At 38.7% G+C, this 23968-nt stretch overlaps 1 protein-coding gene across 2 annotated transcripts in view; it reads right to left on the reverse strand.

The window, feature by feature from the left end:
* LOC124160683 (lysosomal alpha-mannosidase-like) overlaps nucleotides 1-23968 on the reverse strand; it is a 63348-nt gene that overhangs the window by 38094 nt on the left and 1286 nt on the right. For both annotated transcript variants that reach the window (XM_046536655.1, XM_046536654.1), the window contains exons 2-4: nucleotides 21979-22081; nucleotides 4802-4883; nucleotides 4202-4387 (exon numbers count right to left, since the gene is read on the reverse strand). In XM_046536655.1, coding sequence (XP_046392611.1) covers nucleotides 4202-4387; nucleotides 4802-4883; nucleotides 21979-22081 — 371 coding nt within the window. The remainder of the gene's footprint in view (nucleotides 1-4201; nucleotides 4388-4801; nucleotides 4884-21978; nucleotides 22082-23968) is intronic.

A 23968-nucleotide genomic window follows, 5' to 3' on the forward strand; every position in this document is an offset into this window, starting at 1 on the left:
GATGTGGACGATTGATAACCCCTGGCTGTAAAAACCTGTAAACCCCCGGTAAACCCACATAAACCCCCCAAAAAATAAAATTTTGCATATAATTCTACCTTTTTGGGTACTTTTCGTGACTATTCCACCGCTGGTTCTTACCCCAACGACTCATCCCCACGGAATTTATGTGAACGGATGGTGACCGCCCCCGGTCATATACATATAAACACACATATAAACCCCCGGTATCCCCTGAAATCCCCCCAAATGTAAAATGTGTCATTAAGTCTCCTATTTGGGAACTTCTCGCAAACATTACGCCGCACTACCCGTTCCCTCTGAGGTCTAGATCCAGAATGTTTGATGAAGGCGGGCCACCGTAAACCATTCGGGAAAAAAATACCAGAAAACCCGCGATCACCTCCTGGAACCTCTCCGAAAAAAATTTTTAATTTGCCTTCCGAGTAGCTTTCGTCACAATTTAGCCGGTGCCACTACTACTTATTAAATCCCCCGATAACGCCGTGAAACCTCCCAAAAAATTTCTAATAAATCGCCTCTCCGGGTAAAAGAATAGTCAGAATTCCGCCTCTACTTCGGACCACTGGTTTAACATAAGTATAAAACCCCCGGTATTCCGTTGGAACCCCCTGCAAAAAATTAAATACTTCCCATTAAGTCTTCTTTTATGCGTAATTGTCGCAACTATTACGCCGCATTGCACAACCCTTTACAATCATCGCTACATTATCACTGTGGAAGATTAGTGACCGCATGTATTGGCAAATGGAAGGAAATCCAGGTGGCAGCACTAAGTTAGGTGTCATGGCCGAATAGGGAGGATCGCCCACTTTAGTACGTTTGTTTGTGTGGAACGATAACCTGCGAATACCCGAGTTTTATGTTCTTATTGAAAGCGTCATTGTTCTTATTGACAATTGCATCTGGAAGGGAATCCAGGTGACAGCACTAAATTAGGTGTCATGGCCGAATATGGAGGATCGGATGCATTAGTACGCTTGTTCGTGTGAAACGTTAGCCGGCCAGCACTATACCGTTTAGCCGAATATCAATGGCATTATGATGAAAAACTTAGAAGGAAAAGTTCATGAGCAACAAAATGTGCGGTGTTTATGATTGCACCGACCAGTGTGAGACAAAAGCTATCTCTCTACATAGATCCGCAACACCCCTAATTTGGGAAAGAAGTGGGAGCACGACATGAGAATGGGCAATAGTGAGCTAGCATGCTAGTTTTATTTAAGAAAAAAACAAGAATGGGTCATAGAGAAACATATGAAGGCATGACACCTTCATTGTATCATTTAATGCCTACTTAAAAATTGTTCGCGTATGTATGGAGGTGTCAGAGGATGAGATGCAGACGGAAAGAAGGTTGAACAAACTTGCAATAACTATCAATGAATTTTCAGATATCCAATAAGCCAGGAAAGTTAAGGTTGGGGAAATGATTCGAATCGCGACAACTGAGAATTATATGAATATTCCCGGCCGACTACCCACCAATTGCCGGGACTAAGTCTGCTTGAGACAAGTAATTTCTCCCAAAGTCGCACAAACTTTTCCCAGGCGATCCCCCCCACGATCGCCGGGACATCTTCCGCCCGGGGGCCCGTCAAAACCGGGTCGGCCCTTAAAACATCTGTCTCTTTCTCATTCAATAACTAGGCCCTGCTCTTCCGAATACGATGCGGTGCGAAACCCCGACGTTTCTAAGGCCTGCGTGCTTCGTTGGGTTAAAGGATTTCTCGAGTCGCTTAGCCCAAATGGCCAAAATTCCGGGGCCGAGGCACGGAGACCCTCGCGCGACCCGTCTCGCCACTTCCCCATCGATCTTCGCTAGCCGGTGAGAGTCGAGTGACTCCACATAGCAGTCAAAACGCCAAAGCAAGGGGAATTCCACTCACGACCACACCGACGTCGAATTCCCTTAAGAAGAATAGATTATTGAGGACGGATGGCTTATGTGAGTAGATGCCTATCATATTGTTCGATGATTTTAATAATGATATATCTCTTGTAATGATGGTGGATAAAATCGTCAAACAATACACACGAAAACGGAAAAAGAAGCGCCAATTTTCTTCTGAAAAGCTTGTATCTCGTGTGACATGCCATTAATAACGCTTGTTTGTATGCTAAAGCCCATTGCAAGAACCAAATACTCCAACAGTGCTTCAACCATGACAGGTTACAGCATTCCACCTCATAGCCCTCAACGAGGGACCTCTTGATGTCTCTATTGAACTCCAAAACGTCAGATGTGGAGAAAATTACTTCATCCATTATTCACAACTGAGATTTACCATATACATCAGTATTCGCTTCACAAAATTGCTGAAAACACATCCGTTTCGCACACCGCTAGGCTGTAGCATTAGTAAACAAACCGGCCGATCCTCCATGTCTCATTTCTGAAATTGGCCACCAGATGTCAGCTACTTTGATTCCTGTTGCCAATAACACATTGAAACCCCGAATCCCCCTGGGCACCCCTCTCGGTGGAGAAGACCATTTATGAGGCCTAAGCGGAGTAGCTGCGGGAGGCTCTTCATCCCCAAGGCGGAGAAGACGTTCCGAGGAGTAACTGGCGTAGGCGAGGGGGAGCTTCAGTAACCCCCGGGGGGCGAAGCCACCCCAATGTTCAAGCAGCGCAGCCGCTGTGGGCTCCATCCACCCCTGGGCGGCAAAGCCGCCCCTTAAACGAATAACGGATAAAAAAGTTCCGAAATGCCCTCGCCCTCTGGGTGGCTGTGCCGACCCCAGACGAGGAACGGCGAAGCCGTTTCGAGTATTAAGTTGGGTAGCCCCGGGGGGGCACACTCAACCCCCGGGCGGCGAAGCCGCCTCTCAACGAGGAACAGCGAAGCCGTTCCGAGGAATGAGTGGGGCGCTTCCCTACCCCCTGGCTGGCGAAGCCGGCCCCTAGCTGAGGTGAGATTATTCGAATTGAAATTCTTCGAACGACCACAAATGTAGACGGCGAAGCCGGAACCGGGGTTTGTAAGGGGCGGAGCCCCTTAACGAGCGCGCGGAGCGCAGCGAGACAATAAATATGCGGCCGTTTGTAAAGCAATAACTGCATCTCAAACATACAAATGCTTCGGTATTACTCATAAATCTACCCTTTCCCAAAGGTATTGCATAATTTTTGTGTACAGCAATCAAAAAATATGTCTGAGATGCGATATCACATCGAATTATCCATTATGAAGTAAAAATTTCAATGCATTTTGCTGAATCAATTTCTTTTGTTTGATAGTGTTACGAATTTTCCGCGCCGCGGAGGAGTCAGATGCAGTGTTGTCAAGCGTAGCCTAGCGGGTTGAACCCAAATCGCTACCGAGTATCGGCTGTCGAGCCGGCTAGTAGCATACTAAGTTAGTAGCTCTTAGTAGCTCACGTAATACAATCCATGAATACCATATCTTAGTTGGCGACTAAAAGGTCTTAGTAGCCGACTAATTTAGTTGCCCTACTAGCGTGTTTTAGCGGAAATCTATGAATACGGCCGTATGTCTTCGAAGTACGTTCACAGCAGCCTGCCTTGCGAACGTACCTGGTACGTTCACAGAGGTGCAAAGGGTTAAGTAGGAGTGTACGAAATACCCCGCGCGACCTTCCTGACGTGTTCAACTACGAAGTGTTGTCGATGCGATGTTTACGAATAGGCACGTAGATAGGGGCATTACGTCAGTCGCGATATTTTTACTGAACTCCTACTTCCCCTAAATTCCCACCTTGAGGTTTTAGGCGAACCGTTTCTCTCCAAAGTTGCACTATCATTTACGGTTTCACACTTTTGATGAACCAAAGTCGGAAGCTCTGATTTTTTAGCTACTTACGCCGGCGCAACTAGTTTTGTTGACAAATATTTCGCCATAGTTCGTAGAAACGAATGCCTTTCGCTCCTGGGGACCGATCCAAGCTTCGTAATTTCAAAACATTTCGTGTAATCAAAACTTCGTATAATCGATTAGCGCCATGTATTTACCATAGGCTTTTCGCCGGGACCGCAATATCACTTCGTATAATCGAAAACTTCGTGAAATCCTGCTTCGTATAATCGAAAGTTTACTGTACTTACTTCATTACATTGATTTTACATCGAAGTAAGTTAAAATATGAGCAGTTGAAGTTAATGAAGAAGTTGATGAAACTAAAACTATCGAGGAATGTGCATGGTAAAAAAACATACCGGAAGCCCCATGTCATCTGATCAATAGTAGACATATAATTGGTAACAGCTTCATCATTCATGCTCCAACCACCACCCACAAATTCCAGCTGCCCATTACTTATTAAAGTTTTCACTTGGTGGCGTACCGAGTCGTGCTGCCTCATCCACCATTTCCAAAAGAAAGCTGTCTCGACATATATGAACCTGCAAGAAAAGAACACATTATATTCAAATTCCTAATTATATTGTCCAATGGAAATGGAGGATTGAAGAATACATTTCAAAAGGCCTTGTTTCACTCATTCCCGTACTTGTTAATCATACACTTGAAGATGGATTAGAAGGAGATAAAGCCATACAAATTTAAGGATTATCATACATTACTCCTAGGTACTTTCTATGTTCATGATCGTATTTATATAGCTACACATGCTCTTGTTCAATTAGGAAGAGTTAAAAATTTCAGGAAGCTAGATATATTATGCATTCAGTTTTGTGGTCAGGGTTTCGGTGTTTTTATTTGGTCAATTGTATTTGCTAAAACTATTTAATAGACCTAATTTTGTGAAAGATAGGTAATTTTCTAAAAAATCAATTAACATTGGAAGCAAGGCTTACTTTTTATTTGGATCATGTAGCAAGGATTGGACCACTGAATCCAATATATATTGAACGCCAGCATTCTGGATGTCCGTCTGAGCTGAAATAAAACACAACCATACATGAGCAAATAGATTTCATGCAATCACCTTATGGAAAAAATATTAAAAGGATGCTGAATGCAATTTCAAGTCACCAAAACAAAAATTTATCACTAAAATGCAAGAGCAATTAATTGGACACTTATAATTGAATAGAAAAAAAGGAAATAAGCATGGAAATTTCCCAAAAATTTCTTCTTTGCTCACAGAAAATTCTCAGAAAAACCTTCGTGCCTCATTTTACTAATTAAAATCCAAAATTTTATTAAAAAAGTTTAAACATACACGGGAAAACCCATGACAAAAAGGAGGATGACTCCCTGACATATTTCAATCTGATGTAGTGTCTAGTAAATTTACTATGTACTTCTAAAATGGTAATTCATAAAAAAAAGTTCATAATATATACTCCAACAAAAAAGTTAACACTGAAAGCACCAAAAATGTATATCAATGAATACACAAATGAATAATTATTGAATTCAATGTTATTCATTAGTTCAACACTGTAAAATTAAACCAGGAAAAAATACGTAAACATTTGTGTATCAATCCAATTTATCCAAGTATTTATTCTTGCATGCTATTCCTGCATCTAGCTGTTATTGAATTTGACTCTTAGAAGAAATGTTTAGCAACTTTAACAATTTTTTATTCTGGACATGGCTTTTAATATAAGTACTTCCAAACATGAGAACATTCTTTCTTGGCCACTTTACTTTATTCAGGGTAAAATGGGGTCCACATTGTACAGAGTACAAAGTACAGAATAGAAGAAAGGAGCCAAAAGAAGATTAAAGCCAAAGGCAATCAAGTCATAGCTAGTAACTCAGAGTAGAGAAAGCTAAATCTTCCCAAAAGGGAGGACAATGGCAACTAAGACATAGGACCGTATCAGCAAACATAATTTGAATCTGATGTGTACCTCAATTCAAGTATACCGCGACTAGCCACGGTGATAACTTGAAGTCACCCACAATGCACAAATAGTGCGAAAAAATCCTTCGCCATGACCGGGATTCGAACCCAGATCTCCCAATTTCTGGAAAAAATTGAAGGGCTGTGGCATGGACTGCTGAGCATATGATGTGACAAGCAGTCCATACCACCTTGTCCAGCACAGCCCTCAAATTTCCACAGAGGAGAATGACATCTTGGTAGCTCAACTGGCTACAGCACTGAATCAGAAATTGAGAGATCTGTGTTACTCAATGCTTCATCAATGATAAAAATTCTATTCAGTGCAGTCCTCAAGAAGGGGAGAAAGTAAGATAGTCTTTTGGTTTAACCTAAAATTAGAAGGAAATGCAACTATAAAAAGCCCATAGTCGAGTAAGACCTGAGACTTCCTTAATACATTATACACAGATATACTAAAGGAAAACCAACCGATTCTTAAGGCCCAATTTCCATCAATATTTCTGGAATTTTCATATTCTATGCATGACATTCGTCACATGACAGAGAAAAAACTTAGTACTGTCAACGTTGACTCTACACTCAATCTTACAATTTAGCTGTATCTGATTTCGCATCCATAATATGTAAGTAGTTTTATGACAACATTAAAAAATAAAACAATTAAAAATAATGTATACATTTTTAGTAGAAATAAAAATGCATGAATATATACACTAAATCACTTTAACGTAAAAAAAAACTTCCAATAACAAAAGCCTAATTCACATTTATCGTTGTAGCAATACAATAGCACCTACAATTATGTTCATCATTGACTTTCATACCATCAAAGGATGATTATACAATGCTTCACTTATGGTCTCGTTTTCTACCATTAACACTTCCTATACATGACGCAGCTTCCGAAAATTTTGATTCTAAAAATGAGCACGAGTAGGAGGATCACCTAAGGAATGACGCATATAATGGGACGAGAAATTCAAAACGTGATTATGCAACCCGCACATCACCCGTGTCCTTGTAAGTTTCACACCTTTCTCTGGGCCGAAATATGCACTTGCAACAAGCACAGCCACCACAATCACGCTGGATGATAACAAACAAGTGACGGATGAGTGAATTTTAAAAATTAACTACACTCGATCACAGTTAAATAAAATTTAATCGGTTATAAAAGCACCAATTACTTTTAGAAAAAAGTATTTGATCATAAAAAGATAACTTGGAAAGAAGGCGTACCGACAATCCTAGATTTTCCTCGATTAAATGGAACGGTTACTAAAAATAATCTCTTTAGTTTAGATTACGGGTATAATAGCCGTTAAAAATTGTACGGTTGGAGGTTTTTTTGTAAAAAACTGATACATCTTGCATCTTCCTAAATATCTCCACGCTTGGCAACGAGACCTTTGCGTCGCACAGTGGGCTAGAATCGAGCTGGCCAAAACCTCAAAATCGATTTTTGTGAGCTAGGAAGTTGAAACTTCGCACAAATATTCTAAAATAAATTGTGCATACATTTTCTGATTATTTCTTTCCTGTGTCATCACGTTAACAATATATGTGAGGTCAAAGTTGAACAAATTTAGCGAAAAACGACGACCCTCAAGTACTGTCTTGAGCCATTTTCCATCACGTTTAAGGAATGTATTATTTGTTATTGTTATAGAGTTTGTTTGTTAACAAAAGAGTCCGTTTCCCTACTTTAAGCACACGATTTAAGTCCATTCTCCGTAGAAGTATATGGAATGCACTCAAAAAAAGAAACCTTTCAGTGCACCTCTTGCAGTGCCCAGCGATTGCATAATAAGAGTCATTCGTGGTAATATTGATTAATTTTTCTTTCTGGTGATTATTTTCTATCACTATTAAACCTGTTATCCACATATAAAAGTGAATGAGACCATATTGCATCCACGCGCTTGCCGCGTCGCCGTACTCTCCGCCGCCGCGGGGCAGAACCGGAGTCAACCGCACGCTCGAAAAAACGATTTAGAATTCGGGGTTGCAAGTTGGTGCAAGGTTTTACTTTAGATTCACAATATAGAAGCTTCAAAGAACGACATGATATAAGTTACTTAGTGAAATTCGATGACAATATCTACTTTTTCTCTACGTTTATGTAAAAAAAGGGCTGAGAACAGGCTCCGCCAATTTGTTATACATCTATGATTATTGATGAAACAAAATCTTTAGAAACCCTTCAAATGAAAGAAAAAAAAGTGCCAATTAAGATGGCATAACAGTTTTGTCGATAAAACTATTCATGAAACCACTGCACGAGGATAAAGTCGGCAATTTTCAGAAAAAATCGAGGGTCGTCGTTTTTCGCTAAATTTGTTCAACTTTGACCACACATATATTGTTGACGTGAAAACACAGGAAATAATCTGGAAAGATATGCACAATTTATTTGAGAATATTTGTGCGAAGTTTCAACTTCCTAGCTCAAAAAAATCGATTTTGAGGTTTTGGCCAGCTTTTTTCGATTCTAGCCCACTGTGCGTCGCTCTGAATTTTACTCTTCGGCATTATCTACCCCTAGCTAACGCACCAAAATACTCATTATTTCAGTATTACCGTTTTTATCAAGAACGCGGCAGTTTCCAATTGGAAAACAAGCGGGATGATTCATGGTCAGACCTGTCCAAACAATACTTGTTCATCTTGCCCTTTGGTTGACATAACAACGGCATCTTCTGGCCGCAAACAATCAGCCTCATCATTTCCGCACGATAAGCGAAGAATTGAGCAGGATAGGCCGTTTACTCAAATTTTAGTCTCATTAGCCCTGGAAGAGCATTCTGTGGATTCTAGACCGAAGAATAAATATTGAAAAATACTGCTGTTTTCCGAATTTATTTTCTGGACCTTGGATTCCACGTCAGCCTAATTTTCAAAATATTCGGATGAGAGGCAAAACCAACAATGAAACGGTCGTCAAGGAAATCGGCAACTAGAATCGGTATTTCTAACGGCAAATTCATGAGCTGCATTCGACGATAAGGAATAGAAACTTCGAATAATTTTATTTTCAGTGGAATAAGTCGCTTCGCAATTATTTTGAGGTCGTAATTTTAGTAGAACTGAATAAAATAAATTAAGTTGACAAGAGCTGATATGAACGTGTAAGTACGTACTGATTAAATGTCAAACGATATTCATACTCTGGTTAAGATTTATCTTATCCACCATATTTTTACGTACCCTTAAATTCAATTTAATAAGAATAAACTAGGAAAGTGACATAGGCCAACTGTGTCCCTCTAAATTTTCCTAGTGATATCTGTACAGACTCCTACTCCCTGACTGATTTACGAGCATTAGAATTTAGGGACACTGAGGAGGATCTGCAAATTGTGTCAGAGGAGATAACTGAAGAGAGACCAAGTAAGAGTGGGATGATGATATACATAGCTTAGGAAATTTCTTAACACTTTCCAGTCATTGGCAGACACGAGCTACATATTTGGGATAAAAGGAATAATCCGGAAACGAGTCTTGAACCTAATCCAAAAATTCAAAACCTTGACCACTGATTATGTGCGAGCAGCCTTGGTTCCGTGGCAGAAAAATGAGGAATTCATCGTATGCTTTAAAATTCTCTTTTAACAATGTTAATTGAGACAACTCTCAAAACTCAACTTCTTACTCATACATAAATATTAGGGAACGGTATTTAACATATTTTCCGTCGATTTAAAATTCTGAGCTGCTTTATGGAAAAATAGGCATGCTGGTTACAAAACAGTAGTTAGTTTTTTCACTAATCCTTGGGTAATTGTGACCACAAAGTGCTAGACTGAGCGTCGATCGCAGGTGGCATCATTGCTATCCAATTGGTTGACATTTACACTGTCCGAATGGCGCCGGATGACTGACTCCGTATAGGAGACAAGCGACAGGTGCATAGTAGTCTAGTTATGCAGGAGATACTATAGTGAGAGACAGGCACATAGCCCGAAATTTACTCCGTAAGGGAGCTTCGGTGTAGCGCGGGTTACCTACAAGGATATTTCAATTCACTCGCATCTCTACCTTTGCATAAATTAAAACATTCTGTATGGATTGTATATAAGGTTAGTTTTCCCTTTAAAGTCCTTCATTAGCAAACTGTGCATGAATTATGAGACAAAAAGAGCGTATCCTGTAGCTTAAAAAGTTGAGGTGACAGATAATAGCCGAGGTTATTCACAGGCCAGTTCGAAAAAAAGAGTTAGTAAAAAAACCAGTCACAGATCTGAGACAACAAAATGGCTGTTCCCCAGGGTACTTAAAATCCAATTTGTTGCCCAGACGGAAAGAAGAGGAGCGCCGCGGGACGTCTGTCACTACAGGGTTTTAACTGGGACAATTAAAGTCATCCTACAACATCACTCGCGATCAACCCCATTCAAATGTTTAATATCATTGTTCCTGATCCCGCAACGTCGTGATATGTTATCGAAAGTAGACGGCAATAATCTTCCACCAAAGTAACTTTTTGGCGATCACAGATCACCCAAAGGACAATTAGATCACAGAATAAAAATACGCTAAAATGTACACGATATTTAAATACGTACCAAACATTAGCAAGGAAATAATCGCGCACACACACGGTGTCACGCGCAAGTGCCAAAAAGTTACGTAACTACCACAGAGAAAAAATTTCGCATTTGCTTTCGCAATCATTTAATATATGTAAGCCTTGAAGCTGGAGAGCAGTAACCAGTATAGAGGTCATAGTGCCCGATTCAAAATTTTACTCCATTTAAAAGTCTGACATTTCGCGATATTTCTATATCTGGAAACAGACCGCCGCGCCGTGGGACGAAATCCCAAAAAGCTGGCGACGGTACGACATGAAACGTCTGAGCAGGTTATAATTTTTTTCTACGCGGATTCAGAAAACATTGATGCACCGAAAAACAATGCCCATCGCTGCACTGCTGCTCACTCGCGCTCAACAATCACTCCAACGAGACTTTCTCCTCCAGTGGCGAATGTGGATTACATCTTTGGAGGACCACGATCAATGCAATCGGAGTAAAGTAATTTTAAAATAGACTCTCCATGACAATTAATAATTATAATAAATGTTAGGAAAACGGGTTATCATTGCATGCTGTGGCTATACCCTCACGCATAATTCATGAAAATAATTAATATTACGGCACATAATTTTTCCCCATTTCGGGAGAATGTAAGAAGACTAGCCCCAGAAGACTAGAAAGAGGGTAAGAAGACTAGCCTGCCTCCCCCAATATATTCGACCCGCCATCATAATGGCGAGGGATTCAGGAAATTAAATCGCAGATTACGTTACAGAAATATTATATTGGCTTCATTAACATTGAAATTATCTGATTACCAACTCGGGTTTCCACGTTGTTGAAGTTATTTCTGGTTTCCCACCGGATAAGGTTCTCCATCTCTGCCGACGTTTCGATGGTCGTGTCGTCCATCGTCATCAGGGCTTGTCTTTGCGATGGACGACACGACCATCGAAACGTCGGCAGAGATGGAGAACCTTATCCGGTGGGAAACCCGAAATAACTTCAACAACATCATACGCCAGGAAAACCTCAGATCTTTCTTCAGGTTTCCACGGTCGAACGCGGAGGAGATTAAAAGGGCTAGAGGAATAAATTACCAGATTTCTGGTTATTCAACGACGGAAAAAATTGATAGAATGCCCCACTTTTGTAGAGAGGGAAGGAAGACGGAGAGTTTGAAATGCTATTGCTAATAGTGAGGAAACATCTGCCGACGCGATACACAGCGGTATGGCAGAAAAGTGGGAATAAAGATGATTATGTCTCACGGCGAGAAAACAAGAAATCTAGCTGTTCGTGAGTAATGAATTGGGTTACCAAAGAGTGTACACAGAAGGATTTCTTCACCATTTCATTCGGTCATCTCCATCGTGCAAGCCACTAAGGTAATAAACATAGACAGGACAAGTCGATAAGTGTAAACAATAGGGTGGTTTCCTATTATTTTTTTATTGCCTAAATCGAAAGATTATTACTCCTGGAGTACGTATTTCACGCTTTTAAATTTTTAAATGACGATATCTATTTTTCACGATTAAATGAAAAGTGAAAATTTTCAAGCGCGCGAAAACGCGACGCGTAAGTATGAATGCCGGGAAATCTCTCCGTGTGACGTATTTCTGGTTCCTGCTGCCGCCCTGTGAGGTGACCTTGAGGCGAGTTGAGCGCTGATACGACGCAGGCTGCTAGCGGGTAGCTGAGTACCCTGCTGGCAGGTAGCGCTTGGCTTCAATAAGGATTATTAATACCTTGTCAAATGAAGAAAACTTTCCGACCTTAGCCAGTTTTAATAAGTGATTATTAAGACATGTTTCCCTGAGCTCTGCGCCTCATGCATGCATTGGTAACCTCAGACGATGTAAAACTCCTATAGAAACTAGGTGCCTGTGACGTCACATGGAGTGGCATCGCATGGGCGCCAATCTGCCCCTTTTCAAATGAGGATAAAAATGGACCATTGCCATTCGCCTAAACCGGTATTTATAAAAGGAAATAATTTGTATATTATGAATACACTAATGGTGGGTAACGAATCGCAATCAATGCCTTTCGTTTTCTTTGAAGAAGGAAACTACCCTATTGGCTGCAGAATGCCCGATTCAACAATTTACTCCATTTATTAGTGACACATGCCGCGATATTTCCATATCTGGAAAAATACCGCCGCACAGTGGGACGGAATCCCATAAAGCTGGCCACAGTGCAAATTAGAATGTCTGAGGAGGTTATAATTTTGTGCTATGTGGATTCGGAAAACATTGATGCACTTGAAAACAATGCCCATTGTTGCACTGCTGCGCACCCGCGCTCAACAATCACTTCCAAAGTCACAGTTCCTCTCATAAGGTGCGCTCTGACAAAGGAAGTCCCTCAAGTGTCACCACCAGATATTCAAATTTTAGTTAGGTGATAGGAAGTGGATAACAACGAGGCGTAATTCTTGTTTCAGCTTCCAACGCTCCATACTTGTCAAGATATTTGCGACGGAAAGCCCCAGGATAATGGCTAAAATCATGCAACCCGCATTACATCAATAGGCCCTTAAGCCGATGTCCCACGGTCAAATTTGCGTCAAAATATTTGCATCAAAATGTTTGTCCAAATATTTTGATGCAAATATTTTGATACAACTGGACTGGGGGTGTCCCACGATGCATCTCATTTTGATCAAAAACAAACGAAAGACGATATTTATGTAAACAATTAGGAAACTTGTGGAGGTGGAGGATTCTTTCTTTTTTAGCAGGCGAAATTGTCTGAACAGGCCTCTTTAACATTAAAGATGCGAAAAAAAGAAAACAGAAGGAATGCTGAACTTGGCCTTGGCTGGAAAGGGGGTATGAAAGCGTTGGAATAAGCATGCTAAACATGATGGAGAAGGAGTTGGTCGCCGCGATGTTCCCGTTTATTATCGATAATAATTGACAAGTGAGGATATTTTCATGTCCCTTATCAGCAAGGTTGAGGGCAGAATAAAACGCCAGGATACAAACGTGAGGCAGTTTATTCCCGCGAGGAAAATATTATTAATAAATGATCGACATTGTGGTTGAGGAGATGTTATGAATAGTGCTGTAAGCGTGCATTTAAATCACATTTTTCTCTCCTAATCTAGCAGTTTCTAAAATAAGATCCTTATCCGATAATCATAGTAATAGAAACGGGCAGCTGTAGTGTTCCATAGGTACAATCGTCAGTTCATATTAGTCATTTCTCCAGCTGCTCGCTCGCATTGTGTGCCTTCCACAAAGCGTAAAATTCGGCCTCGATACCTAAAGTAAATCTTTTATTATTTCCAAAACATCCCTCCTGGTATTGCGATTCTAAATATCGCTTCCTTTCTATTAAAGATCAACTAATTATTACGGATTTCCAAGTTGAGAGCTTCCATCGCCAATCACTAAGACAAATTTTTGCTCATATTTACCTTTAGGGCCACACCAGGCGATGAAATAGACGATCACGAACGTATATATATATATATTTAAAATAATGTTTTGTGAATTCACTTCGTGGTATGTTGATATTATAAATTTAAAACTAAGCCTTTTAGTATTCCATACAATACTAATGAAAAAACTCAACCGGTTTCGATCTTTTCAGATCCTTATCTAGAGGTTTACGATTAAGATAACGACCTGAAAAGTTGGAAACCGGTTGGGTTTTTAATGCATACTGTGTGGAATACAACAAATTTTATTTTTGTGTCCATAATATACATAATTATTAAATAAAATACTCATGCAGACCAATGCAGACGATAAATAAGTTAAACCCATTTGGCCTGTGTGTCAGCGCTTGGCGATGCTTTTTTGTCAAAGGCTCTGTGATTGGTCGGTTTCATCCAATTGGATGAAAATTTAGAACCTGTCCTATCCATTTGTACAAATCGGTGATTTGTACAAACGATAGGACCAAAAGCCATTTGGACAAAATTTTGACCGTGGGACAGGGTGCGCGTCAGTTGCATCAAATTTTGATGCAAATATTTTGACGCAAATTTGACCGTGGGACATCGGCTTTATACTCTACTTATAATAGGCACTTATACTATACATTACATCATATGGCCCTTATATTTAAGTACCATGGCTAGGAAAAAGGACACCGAAGGCGTATTGTTGTGTTGCGGGTTGAACAGACTAATCCTTTTTCCAGGTGCTTCCTATCGCAAATTTTTCGAAACGTACGGCTGCTGAAACCAAAACTACTTCATTTCCTATCACCTAGCAAAATTTGAACGAAATCAGGTGGTGACACTTCAGGAACTTTCCTTGCGAGTAAATTTGCAGAAATGGTGGGTCAAATTAAAATCACTACCACAACCGATCTGCTTCACTGAATTACATTTCGAAAGATTTAAACAACGCAGGATAACAAGGATATATTTATAAAATTTTTAACGTCCATTTGAGCTATGAAATCTATAAAAATAGCCTGAGAAGAAGTTCAAACATTTTTTAAATATTTTTGACTGGCAATAAATTTTCGAAGAGAAAAGGTAGCTAAGTTGGGCAAAGCTGCGTGATCACTTTAACTGTAGCATTACAAAGCACATTGATCAATGTTTAAAAATGGTCCAATAAACGCCAACTAACGTTCCTAGAGAAAAATGTGATGCGTAACCTACTTCAAGAGATTTGAAGTGTAAATTTTCCTTACTGAATCCTAGTTTTACGTTACATTTAATTACTTTGAAAGCTTCAAAATTTGTGTTACTTCTTACGTAATGCTTACTTAGACCCAAAATTATTTTTGAAATCGTAAAATCATGCAATTTATTTTATTATAAATCGCGATTACTTATTTCTACAGGAAAAATGAAGAAACGAGACATGATCAAAATACTTCCAAAAAAGTAAATCGTAAAAAAACTGAATACTGAGTAATGTTATTTGATTCGTGTAAATGAACGCTTAAATTCCGACAAACAATGACACATTCATGTCAACGAAAGCGTAAAACCTATTTTATGTGACATTTCCCTGCTAAAAGAAAGAAAATTATGTATTGACCTAACACTACTAAAATGTTACTGTTCTCTGCTATTGAATAATAAGAAAGCTTTTTGATTGTGCTTGTGATTTTAGCAGGGCACTAATACTGATTGTTCATTTAGAACCTTAATAAAATTTATTTTTGGATTTATTGGCGCGCGAATAGTTTCCCCGACTCCTTCAAATTTCATCAAACGACTGAAATAACGTACTCAGTCGAAAAGATCGAAAACCCAACAATTTCAAAAAGCGCAAATACTTATGTTCCTCATAATGTCTTGCTCATCGCATCTTCTGAACCATCATGTACGAAATTAAATATAAATCTCAGTTGCAAAACCGAAATTTTTGTATATCTCGGCGAGCAAAGCAGCTCCGAATATTTTTTAGAAATCCGGATATTTGTAATCCCTGGTGAATGTTTGCAAGTAGGATTTAACTATCCAAATTTCAATTGTTTGCATACAACATAACTTTTTCCAAGAATCTGTATGGGCAGCATTAATAAATAAAAGGTTTCCCGACTGGAAGATATAATCGGAGGAATACGTTTTTCATGGTCTTGCAAACTGACCTATTCCATGTTTTGAATCCAGAGGAATGGCATTCCTGAATCATTTTTATGGTGGAACAAAATATCGTACGAGTGTATTGTTTCATCTATTGAATTTTATAGGAATACAAGGCGCAAGATTTTTCGGTCAGTGCGATTTTCACTCGTATATTCCCGCGAGCCAGTACGATAAGCCGATCAATGATTTTATTTCCAAGTTTTATGCATTCCGTCGACTCTTCCTACGAAACAGCACTCGTTTGCGCAACCTTTCAAGGCTGGTGAGTAATGAGCGATTGAGATCAAAATCTAAAACCAACGACAATATCTAGAGTAAATATCTTTATCGGACATGGAAAGTTCGATTATATTTTCTATTGGAGTCCAAGTTATTTATGGAGGAATAAGTTAATATTTAAGGGAATAAGAGCGCCGCACGTATGGAAGAAGATAAACACACGCCGGCTGATTTTCAGTTGATATAATCAACAATTAATATCACTATCTCAGAGGATAGCCAAGCGATTCGTTAAGTAATCCAGGAGCTTTATCTGTCACGCATGAACGGTTACCTAAAGTGGAGATCAGTGCGAAAAAATTTTTTTCGAAGGTCTGCCCTCAAAACAAACAATGGAGAAACACATGAAGGGCACCTTCAACTTCCAATGAGGATACCTCAGTTATGAGAACGGCAAGGAGGATCAATTTATTCAGAAGTCAGAACCTGACCCTTTTGTACAGCTTTATACACACAAAAAACGCTCATTTAAGGAACTTCTCAATCATTTTCGGAGACTTCGGAGGCGTGATAAGCACTAATCAACTTAAGGCTGGTTGGCGATACTTTGTGGAACTTGGTGACAGGAAACATAACAAAAGATACACTGTTGTATGTACCACAGAAGTTTACTTAACCCATTTACGACCAAAGTAGCGAAAACGCAACATTATTGAGGAATGCAAAAAAAATTGTTTCAATAGGGTAGTTTCCTTCATCAAAGAAAACGAAAGGCATTGATTGCATTTCGTTACCCACCATTACTGCATTCATAATATACAAATTATTTGGTTTTATAATTCCCAGTTTAGGCGAATGACAATGGTCAATTTTATCCTCATTTGAAAAAGGCCAGATTGGCGCCCATGCGATGCCACTCCACGTGACGCCACAGGGACCTAGTTTCTACACGAGTAGATAGGAGTTTTACATCGTCTGAGATTACCAATGCATGCATGAGGCACAGAGCTCAGGGAAATATGTCTTAATAATCACCTATTAAAACTGGCTAAGGTCGGAAAGTTATCCTCGTTTGATAAGGTATTAATAATCCTTATTCAAGCCAAGCGCTACCAGCTAGCATGGTACCCTGCTACCTGCTCCAGCATCCTGCGCCGTATCAGCGCTCAGAGCCTCGCCCCAAGGTCACAACGACGTCACGCGGAGTTTTTCCCGGCATTCATACTTACCCGTCGCGTTTTCGCGCGCTTGAAAATTTTCACTTTTCATGTAATCGCGAAAAATACATATCGTCATATAAAAATCTAAAACCATGAAATGCGTACTCCAGGAATAATAATCTTTCGATTTAGGCAATAAAAAATAATAGGAAACCACCCTATTGAATTTTATTCCTATATAATTCACTTTTTTCGATAAAATTAAGTTTAAACTGATTTTTAGTCAGATAATTATGACATAAGTATTTAAATATTTAAAAAAATACTGAAAATTTGTCAATTATCAAGTCACCTGTTACGCAAGATAAATACATGTTTTCGGAAGAGTAACTGTTCGCTTCATTAAGTTTTTTATTCGCCCATACGAACGTCAAAATTTGATTTAATAGATGTTACAACTTATATTTCGTCAAGAAGTCAACATTAAGCGAAAATCGGATCGGGAACATAATGTTGCGTTTTCGCAGCCTCGGCCGAATACGGTATCTATAGGCAGTTATGCAACCCGCATTACCATACATTGCCGTCTCGTAGAAACATGCCGTTTTTACTGTCAGATATAATCCTACGCCTTTTCTGCCACGCATTTCATAGATATTGTTATTTTTGATAATTGAAATTCTTAGATATTATGTTTCCAATGAGATTTTTCATTATTTAACCTAAATCCAATATAAAATAGAGATGCATTACGGTATGAAATAAATGAGTCAAAGCGAATAATTTCACAGAAGATAGCGTAATTTCCTGTTTTTAATTGACACTTTTATCACTACAGATTGAAAAAATACAATTGATGACTATTTATGAGATACATGAAAGCATTTCGGGTGCAATGGATCACAAAATTTTGTACATTCATTCCGAATTAATCCTCCCTTACTTCACGAATCAGCGATATCACTGACTTCCACAACAAGATATTGGTCGAAAGAAATCGATAAGGCGTGGATTTGGTTTGGCTAAACCACATTTAGATTAATAAAAAATAATCTACACTTTTCAGACAATTCCTATCAGGACAAAAATCACAGATTTGTAAATTATGACTTCTATTTGACGACTTGAATTAACAATTATTACAATTCGGAATATTTGCGCATCATTTGTCAAATGATGAGAAAATGATACATTAGTTTGGTCATCACAGTGCAAAAGTGTTCTTTAAAAACATCTCTTTTAGATTTCGCTTTAAACTTTGGTGCTTATGTTATTCAGACGGCTTTAGGGTTCAACCAGGCGATGGGAAATGACTTCGAAAATTAGGCTTGGAAGCAAGTGTATTTCTGGAATTTCTCAAGATTATCCCTGAATCCCCAAATCATCGTATGTTTTTCGATAACTTCTTTTCACCGCACAGACTAATCATTGTTTTGAAATAAAAAGGATTTTTTGTCACTGGAGCCACCCGTGAAAATAGAACGGAGGAGTGTCTGATAGAATATAGTAAAACTATCGGCGTAAAACCGAAGGGAACAAGAAAACAAGCATTTGATGAAGTTGTAGGTCTTAATATTGTTCGATGGAATGATATAACTCGGTTGTCACTGTAGACAGCCATACAAGTTCTGCACTTCCATTGGGCACAGGGAAAAGTTTCAGCAGAAAAAAGAAAATACTATTCCACAGCCTCGAGTTATTGAGGAGTATGGTAAATACATGGGAGGTGTGGACCAACTTTATAATGCAAATGCAAACAACCGCACTAGAATTAAGAGGAAAAGAGGTCCTAGTCAATCAACTTACTGGACAGCGTTAGCGCTAACGCCTGGAAACTGTACAGGTTATACAACGGAAGTAAATGTCACTGGTAGACTTCAAACCTTATCTAGCAGGGCCGCATCTAAAAAGTGAAGTGAATAAGTCAGTAGACGACGTACCCCTATGCCACTCACGTCCATAAACATAGAAAAAGGTAGGCCGCGGATTCGTGAAGTAAGAAAGGAGTTTGGCCATAGAGCTCAAAAAAGTAAGACCAGAAGAAGTTGCAGACGCGACAGTGTAAAAGCCGAACTATATATGAATGTACAAAACTTTGTGCTCCATTCCACCCGAAATGCTTTCATGTATTTCAGAAAATTGGCATCAATTGTAGTAATTCAATCCGCAATAGTAAAACTAATGTCAATTAAAAATTTTGAAACACGTCTTCCGAAAATATTCGCTTTGAATCATTTCCTTCAAAACGTAATGCATGTCTACTTTATAGTGGATTTAGGTTAAATAATGCAAAATCTCAATGGAAACATAGTATTTAAGCATTTTAATTATCCAATACGACGATATCTGTTATATACGTGACATAAAAAGGTGTAGGATTATACCTGACGGTAAAAACGGCATATTCCTACGAGACGGCAATGTATGGTAATGCGGGTTGCATAACGGCGTATAGATACCGGATTCGGCCACAGTTGCGAAAACGCAACATTTATTTTTTACCAAAAGCAATTTTGTTTGAAGGCCCATATTTTAAATTTACCTTATTTAGAATGTTATTAGGTAAAATAAAGTGAAAAAATTATATATTTCCAAGTATTTCTTTACTCGGCCGGTATTTGGTTAATCGACCCCGGTTTCGACATTACACTATGTCATTTTCAAAGGTGAAAAAGGTGACCTTTGAAAATGACAAGGTGTTATGTCGAAACCTGGGTCGGTTAAGTAAACTTCTGTGAAACATACATCACCGTATCTTTTATTATGTTTCCTGTTAATCACTACGCTTCGTTCGTACCCAGTCATTGAAAAATGATTCATGGATTGCACGAGTTATTGGATTGGATACATGGGCGTACCCAGAATCAAAACTGCGGGGAAGTGGGGGAAATTAGCTGTGGTCGTTCAAGACGTAACTTTTTTTGCACAGAAAAGGTCAATGAAACCAAAATGTAAAGGAATTTTAGACAGCAATTTATTAGTTTTTATAATTATTTGCTTGAAAAAATAATGATTTTTTTTTAGTTCCATGTCTTACACTAATATCATTTTTCTTCAAAAGGAAAATTTGTTCATAACTTTTGTTTTGAACAAATTTATTTTCGATTCTAGGGAGGGGGGGGGGGCAGTTGCCCCATACTGCCCCCCGCTGAGTACGCCCATGATTGGATACACAAAGTTAGAGGGCAGAATTGCTATCCAATCGGCGAGAAGACTATGGCTGCAGAAGGAACTACATTCATGCTCCACAACCCAACCACTCCCTCACCCACCCTCCTATTCCACCCTAACCTCCACCCTCCTACTACATCTTAACCTTCCCCCTCTGTTACCTTACCTCCTCGTCTCTAGCAAGTATACAGGGTGGAGAAAAATCGTTTCGAATTTTAACCCTGTATAGCTGATGCTAGTGCGAACCAAAATTAACAATCAACTACAGGTCGAAAACGCACCATTTTTGAACTGCACCAACTTTGGGCCACGCGCACAGATTGGCCAAGAGTTCCCCCTGTGGCCGGATGGTCCGGACAACCCATGACCTCGAATGCTTTGCCTGCCGGAGATCTCGATGTAACCTACGAATCCTGGTAACACTGCAAACTCGCGGCCATTCGGAGCACTTGGCTCAAAGTTTCTGTAGTTTAAAAAATGGAGCTTTTTTGACCAATAGTTCATTGTTAATTTTTGTTCACACTGGCATCAGCTATCCAGGGTTAAAAATTTGTTACAAGTTTTATCCATCCTCAAAATTGTGGATCGTAAGATAGGAATCTTTACATTCGAGAATGATGCGTCGTAACAATTGTAAAAATAGGTTAAAATTTACAAAGGTTTTTGCCTTCATTCTTCAATATATTATGCTAACTAAAAGTTACTATTACAATTTGTACGTCTGTTATAATAAGAGATGAGAAAATTTTAAAATATCATTAATTCGCAAAACGTATTTAGATTCCTAACAAATCAAATTTAAATATTCAAATAATCAATGCATATATGCATTTTTCACCTACCTTTAACCATAAGAAGTGCCTATTTTTTTGCCTAAAAGGCATTAAAACAATGACAACTGCAATTAAATGGCAAAGCTAACATGAGAATTGCAAGCAGTTGTATGAAAGCCTGTATATAATTGAATAGCCTCTTATGTAGTTATAAAAATATACTTCGTGCAACAATAGTGTTCACAAGGCTTGGCCAACCAGAAATCATTTCTGGCTCAGCCCACTAGAAAAATCATTAGTAGTTGAGCATAGCCTGAGTCAATATGATGACAAATTCAATTATGATGAGTGATGGCAATGTGATAAATTTTGGGGTTATGCAGTAAAAGAAGTGAGGGAGATCAGGCTGGAGAGGAGTAACTGAGATAACGGTTACTAGATCAGCAGCTCTTGATTATAAAAATAATTCAGATCACTAGAGCTTGGGTGAGAGCCTTGAGAATGGGTGATGAGAAGGAGCCTGAAACTTTAACTGCCTTCAATAATTCTTACCCGGTAGGGAGTAAAGTCAATCTATATATTAGACAACCCTAGTTTTTGTTTACCATGGTGACAATTTTAACCTACCTTGCTAATTTGTATAAGTGATAATATGTACACATTACATGCATAGGATTATATACCTAGAAGAACATGCCAAAAGATACAAAAATAAAATCTGAATACACAAAATAAGTACTTACAACCAAAATAATATTGATCCACTGTCTTTAGCCAACCAACATCATCATGAGTATGTGCAATAAGGTGGACGTTCAACATTCCAGGCTTCCCCTTCGGACATGACTAAAAGACAAGGCAAACACTTCATTTAAGTAGAGAAAACAATGTAGTGTGCCCCATTAAAAAAAATCACAAATTCAACAACCAGTCTGCATCATTAATTCATCAATAGCGTTACAAAGACTTTATAAGAAAAATAGTAAGGATAAGTTATGCACTAAAATAAATACATTGAACCTCTGCCTTAAGGACAGAATTAAATTCCCCGGCAGAAGGATAGGAATTTTTAACATGAAAGAACCTTAAGTAAACAGACACTCCCACTTATGGACATGGACACTTTTTAGGAACAATTTAATCTTTTACGGACACAATCGCCATGGTTTTGTGACCGATCTCTCAAAATCGGAAAGTTTTTTCCTCTAAAAATAACATTTAAGAATAGCTGGGGGAAAGACAACACCAAAAATTATCAAACCAGTGAATACACCACTATGCAACAACGTACATCCACAGTGGCAGCGAAAATACCCCGTGGCACAGCCTAATGACGGGCCTGCCCATGTCGAGCAGGGAAAAAATTAATTACCAGTAAATAATGTCACTAACAACACTTTCTCAATCATAAAACCATACATAAGTTTTTATACAGAATAGGAAGCATTTAATTCATTTCCATTTTTACAAACATAGTTTACATAGGGACCACGCAGAAATTATTGAGTGGGGCCCTGAATCCATAGTAACAACACTGAACATCCATAAGTATAACAAAGTAAGATGCATATAGGGTGACCACTGTTCTCGAATAATAAGCTGCCTAAATTGATACTAATCCAATTACCAGCCGTCTTCTGTTGTTGGATGTAGAACTCTTTTCTTGCAGACAGGTCCTAATTCAGTACCTTTCAAATTAATCTAACTGGGCCATCTTGTCACCACTTGTGCGTTTTGACAGTTAATACAGTTTTTGGTACTAGGGGACTACTCAATTTTAGTCCTGGTCAAGGCTAATGATTTTTTTCTCTGTGTATTTTTCGCATAAAAATGAGGTTTTCTTTGGGTCACCTCCGACTTGCATACCTTTCACTCACATACACATTTTTAAGGAAATTTTGATTTCAATGATTTCATTTACTCCATTTTAATTTTGCAGCTGAATAACAAATATAACAAAGAGAAGCTTTCTCCAAGGTCATAAAACCATTTGGGTCCATAAATGAGAAGTTTCACTGTGTGTTCTCCAAATCAAGATAAACTAACCTGTAAAGGATTTCAAAAGGACACTTAGGGGCAAATCTATTATGTTTCTCCTGGAAAAGGCACAAGCTCCTGACAGAAAAAAGGGGGACAGAAGATGGAAGCTCTGAAGACAGCAAAAGGGACATTGATTTATTTATACTGACACTAATTTATTTATAATATGAGGGAATTAATATGAAAAGTTCACCTGGGGGTTAGGAACTTCAGAATACAGAGCAGTATGACGAGGACAAAGGAAAAGAGACCTGAGTATTTATGCCATTTCTTTGTCACTAAGAGTTAGCTAGCTGAAGACGAGAATACAACAACAGCACCATGAGTAGCTAATTTATTCACTAACTTGATTTTTTAAAGAAGCAATTTCACCAAGTGATGCCATATAAAGCTATTTACTGTATCACCAACTTGAATTAGTTAGTGCTAATAGAAATCAGAAAAACTGCCCTGAGAGGGGAATCAACAGTACTTATGTAAGATTTGACTATGGGTTACACTTGCCTCGATAGCAATGGAGTGCTGAAGAATCAGGGGTAAAGACAGAAAAATAAAAAAGGATTATTCCCGAGGAATACCTCTAACTCATGATCTATCAAAATGAACAACACGTTTAATAAAAAATAGGACTCATTACATAATTCAATTCATCACTTACAATATACAGGATTTAGTAATGACACGCACCTCAAC

The sequence above is a fragment of the Ischnura elegans genome, chromosome 6 (assembly GCF_921293095.1).
Source record: "Ischnura elegans chromosome 6, ioIscEleg1.1, whole genome shotgun sequence".
Classification (NCBI taxonomy): Eukaryota; Metazoa; Arthropoda; class Insecta; order Odonata; family Coenagrionidae; genus Ischnura; species Ischnura elegans.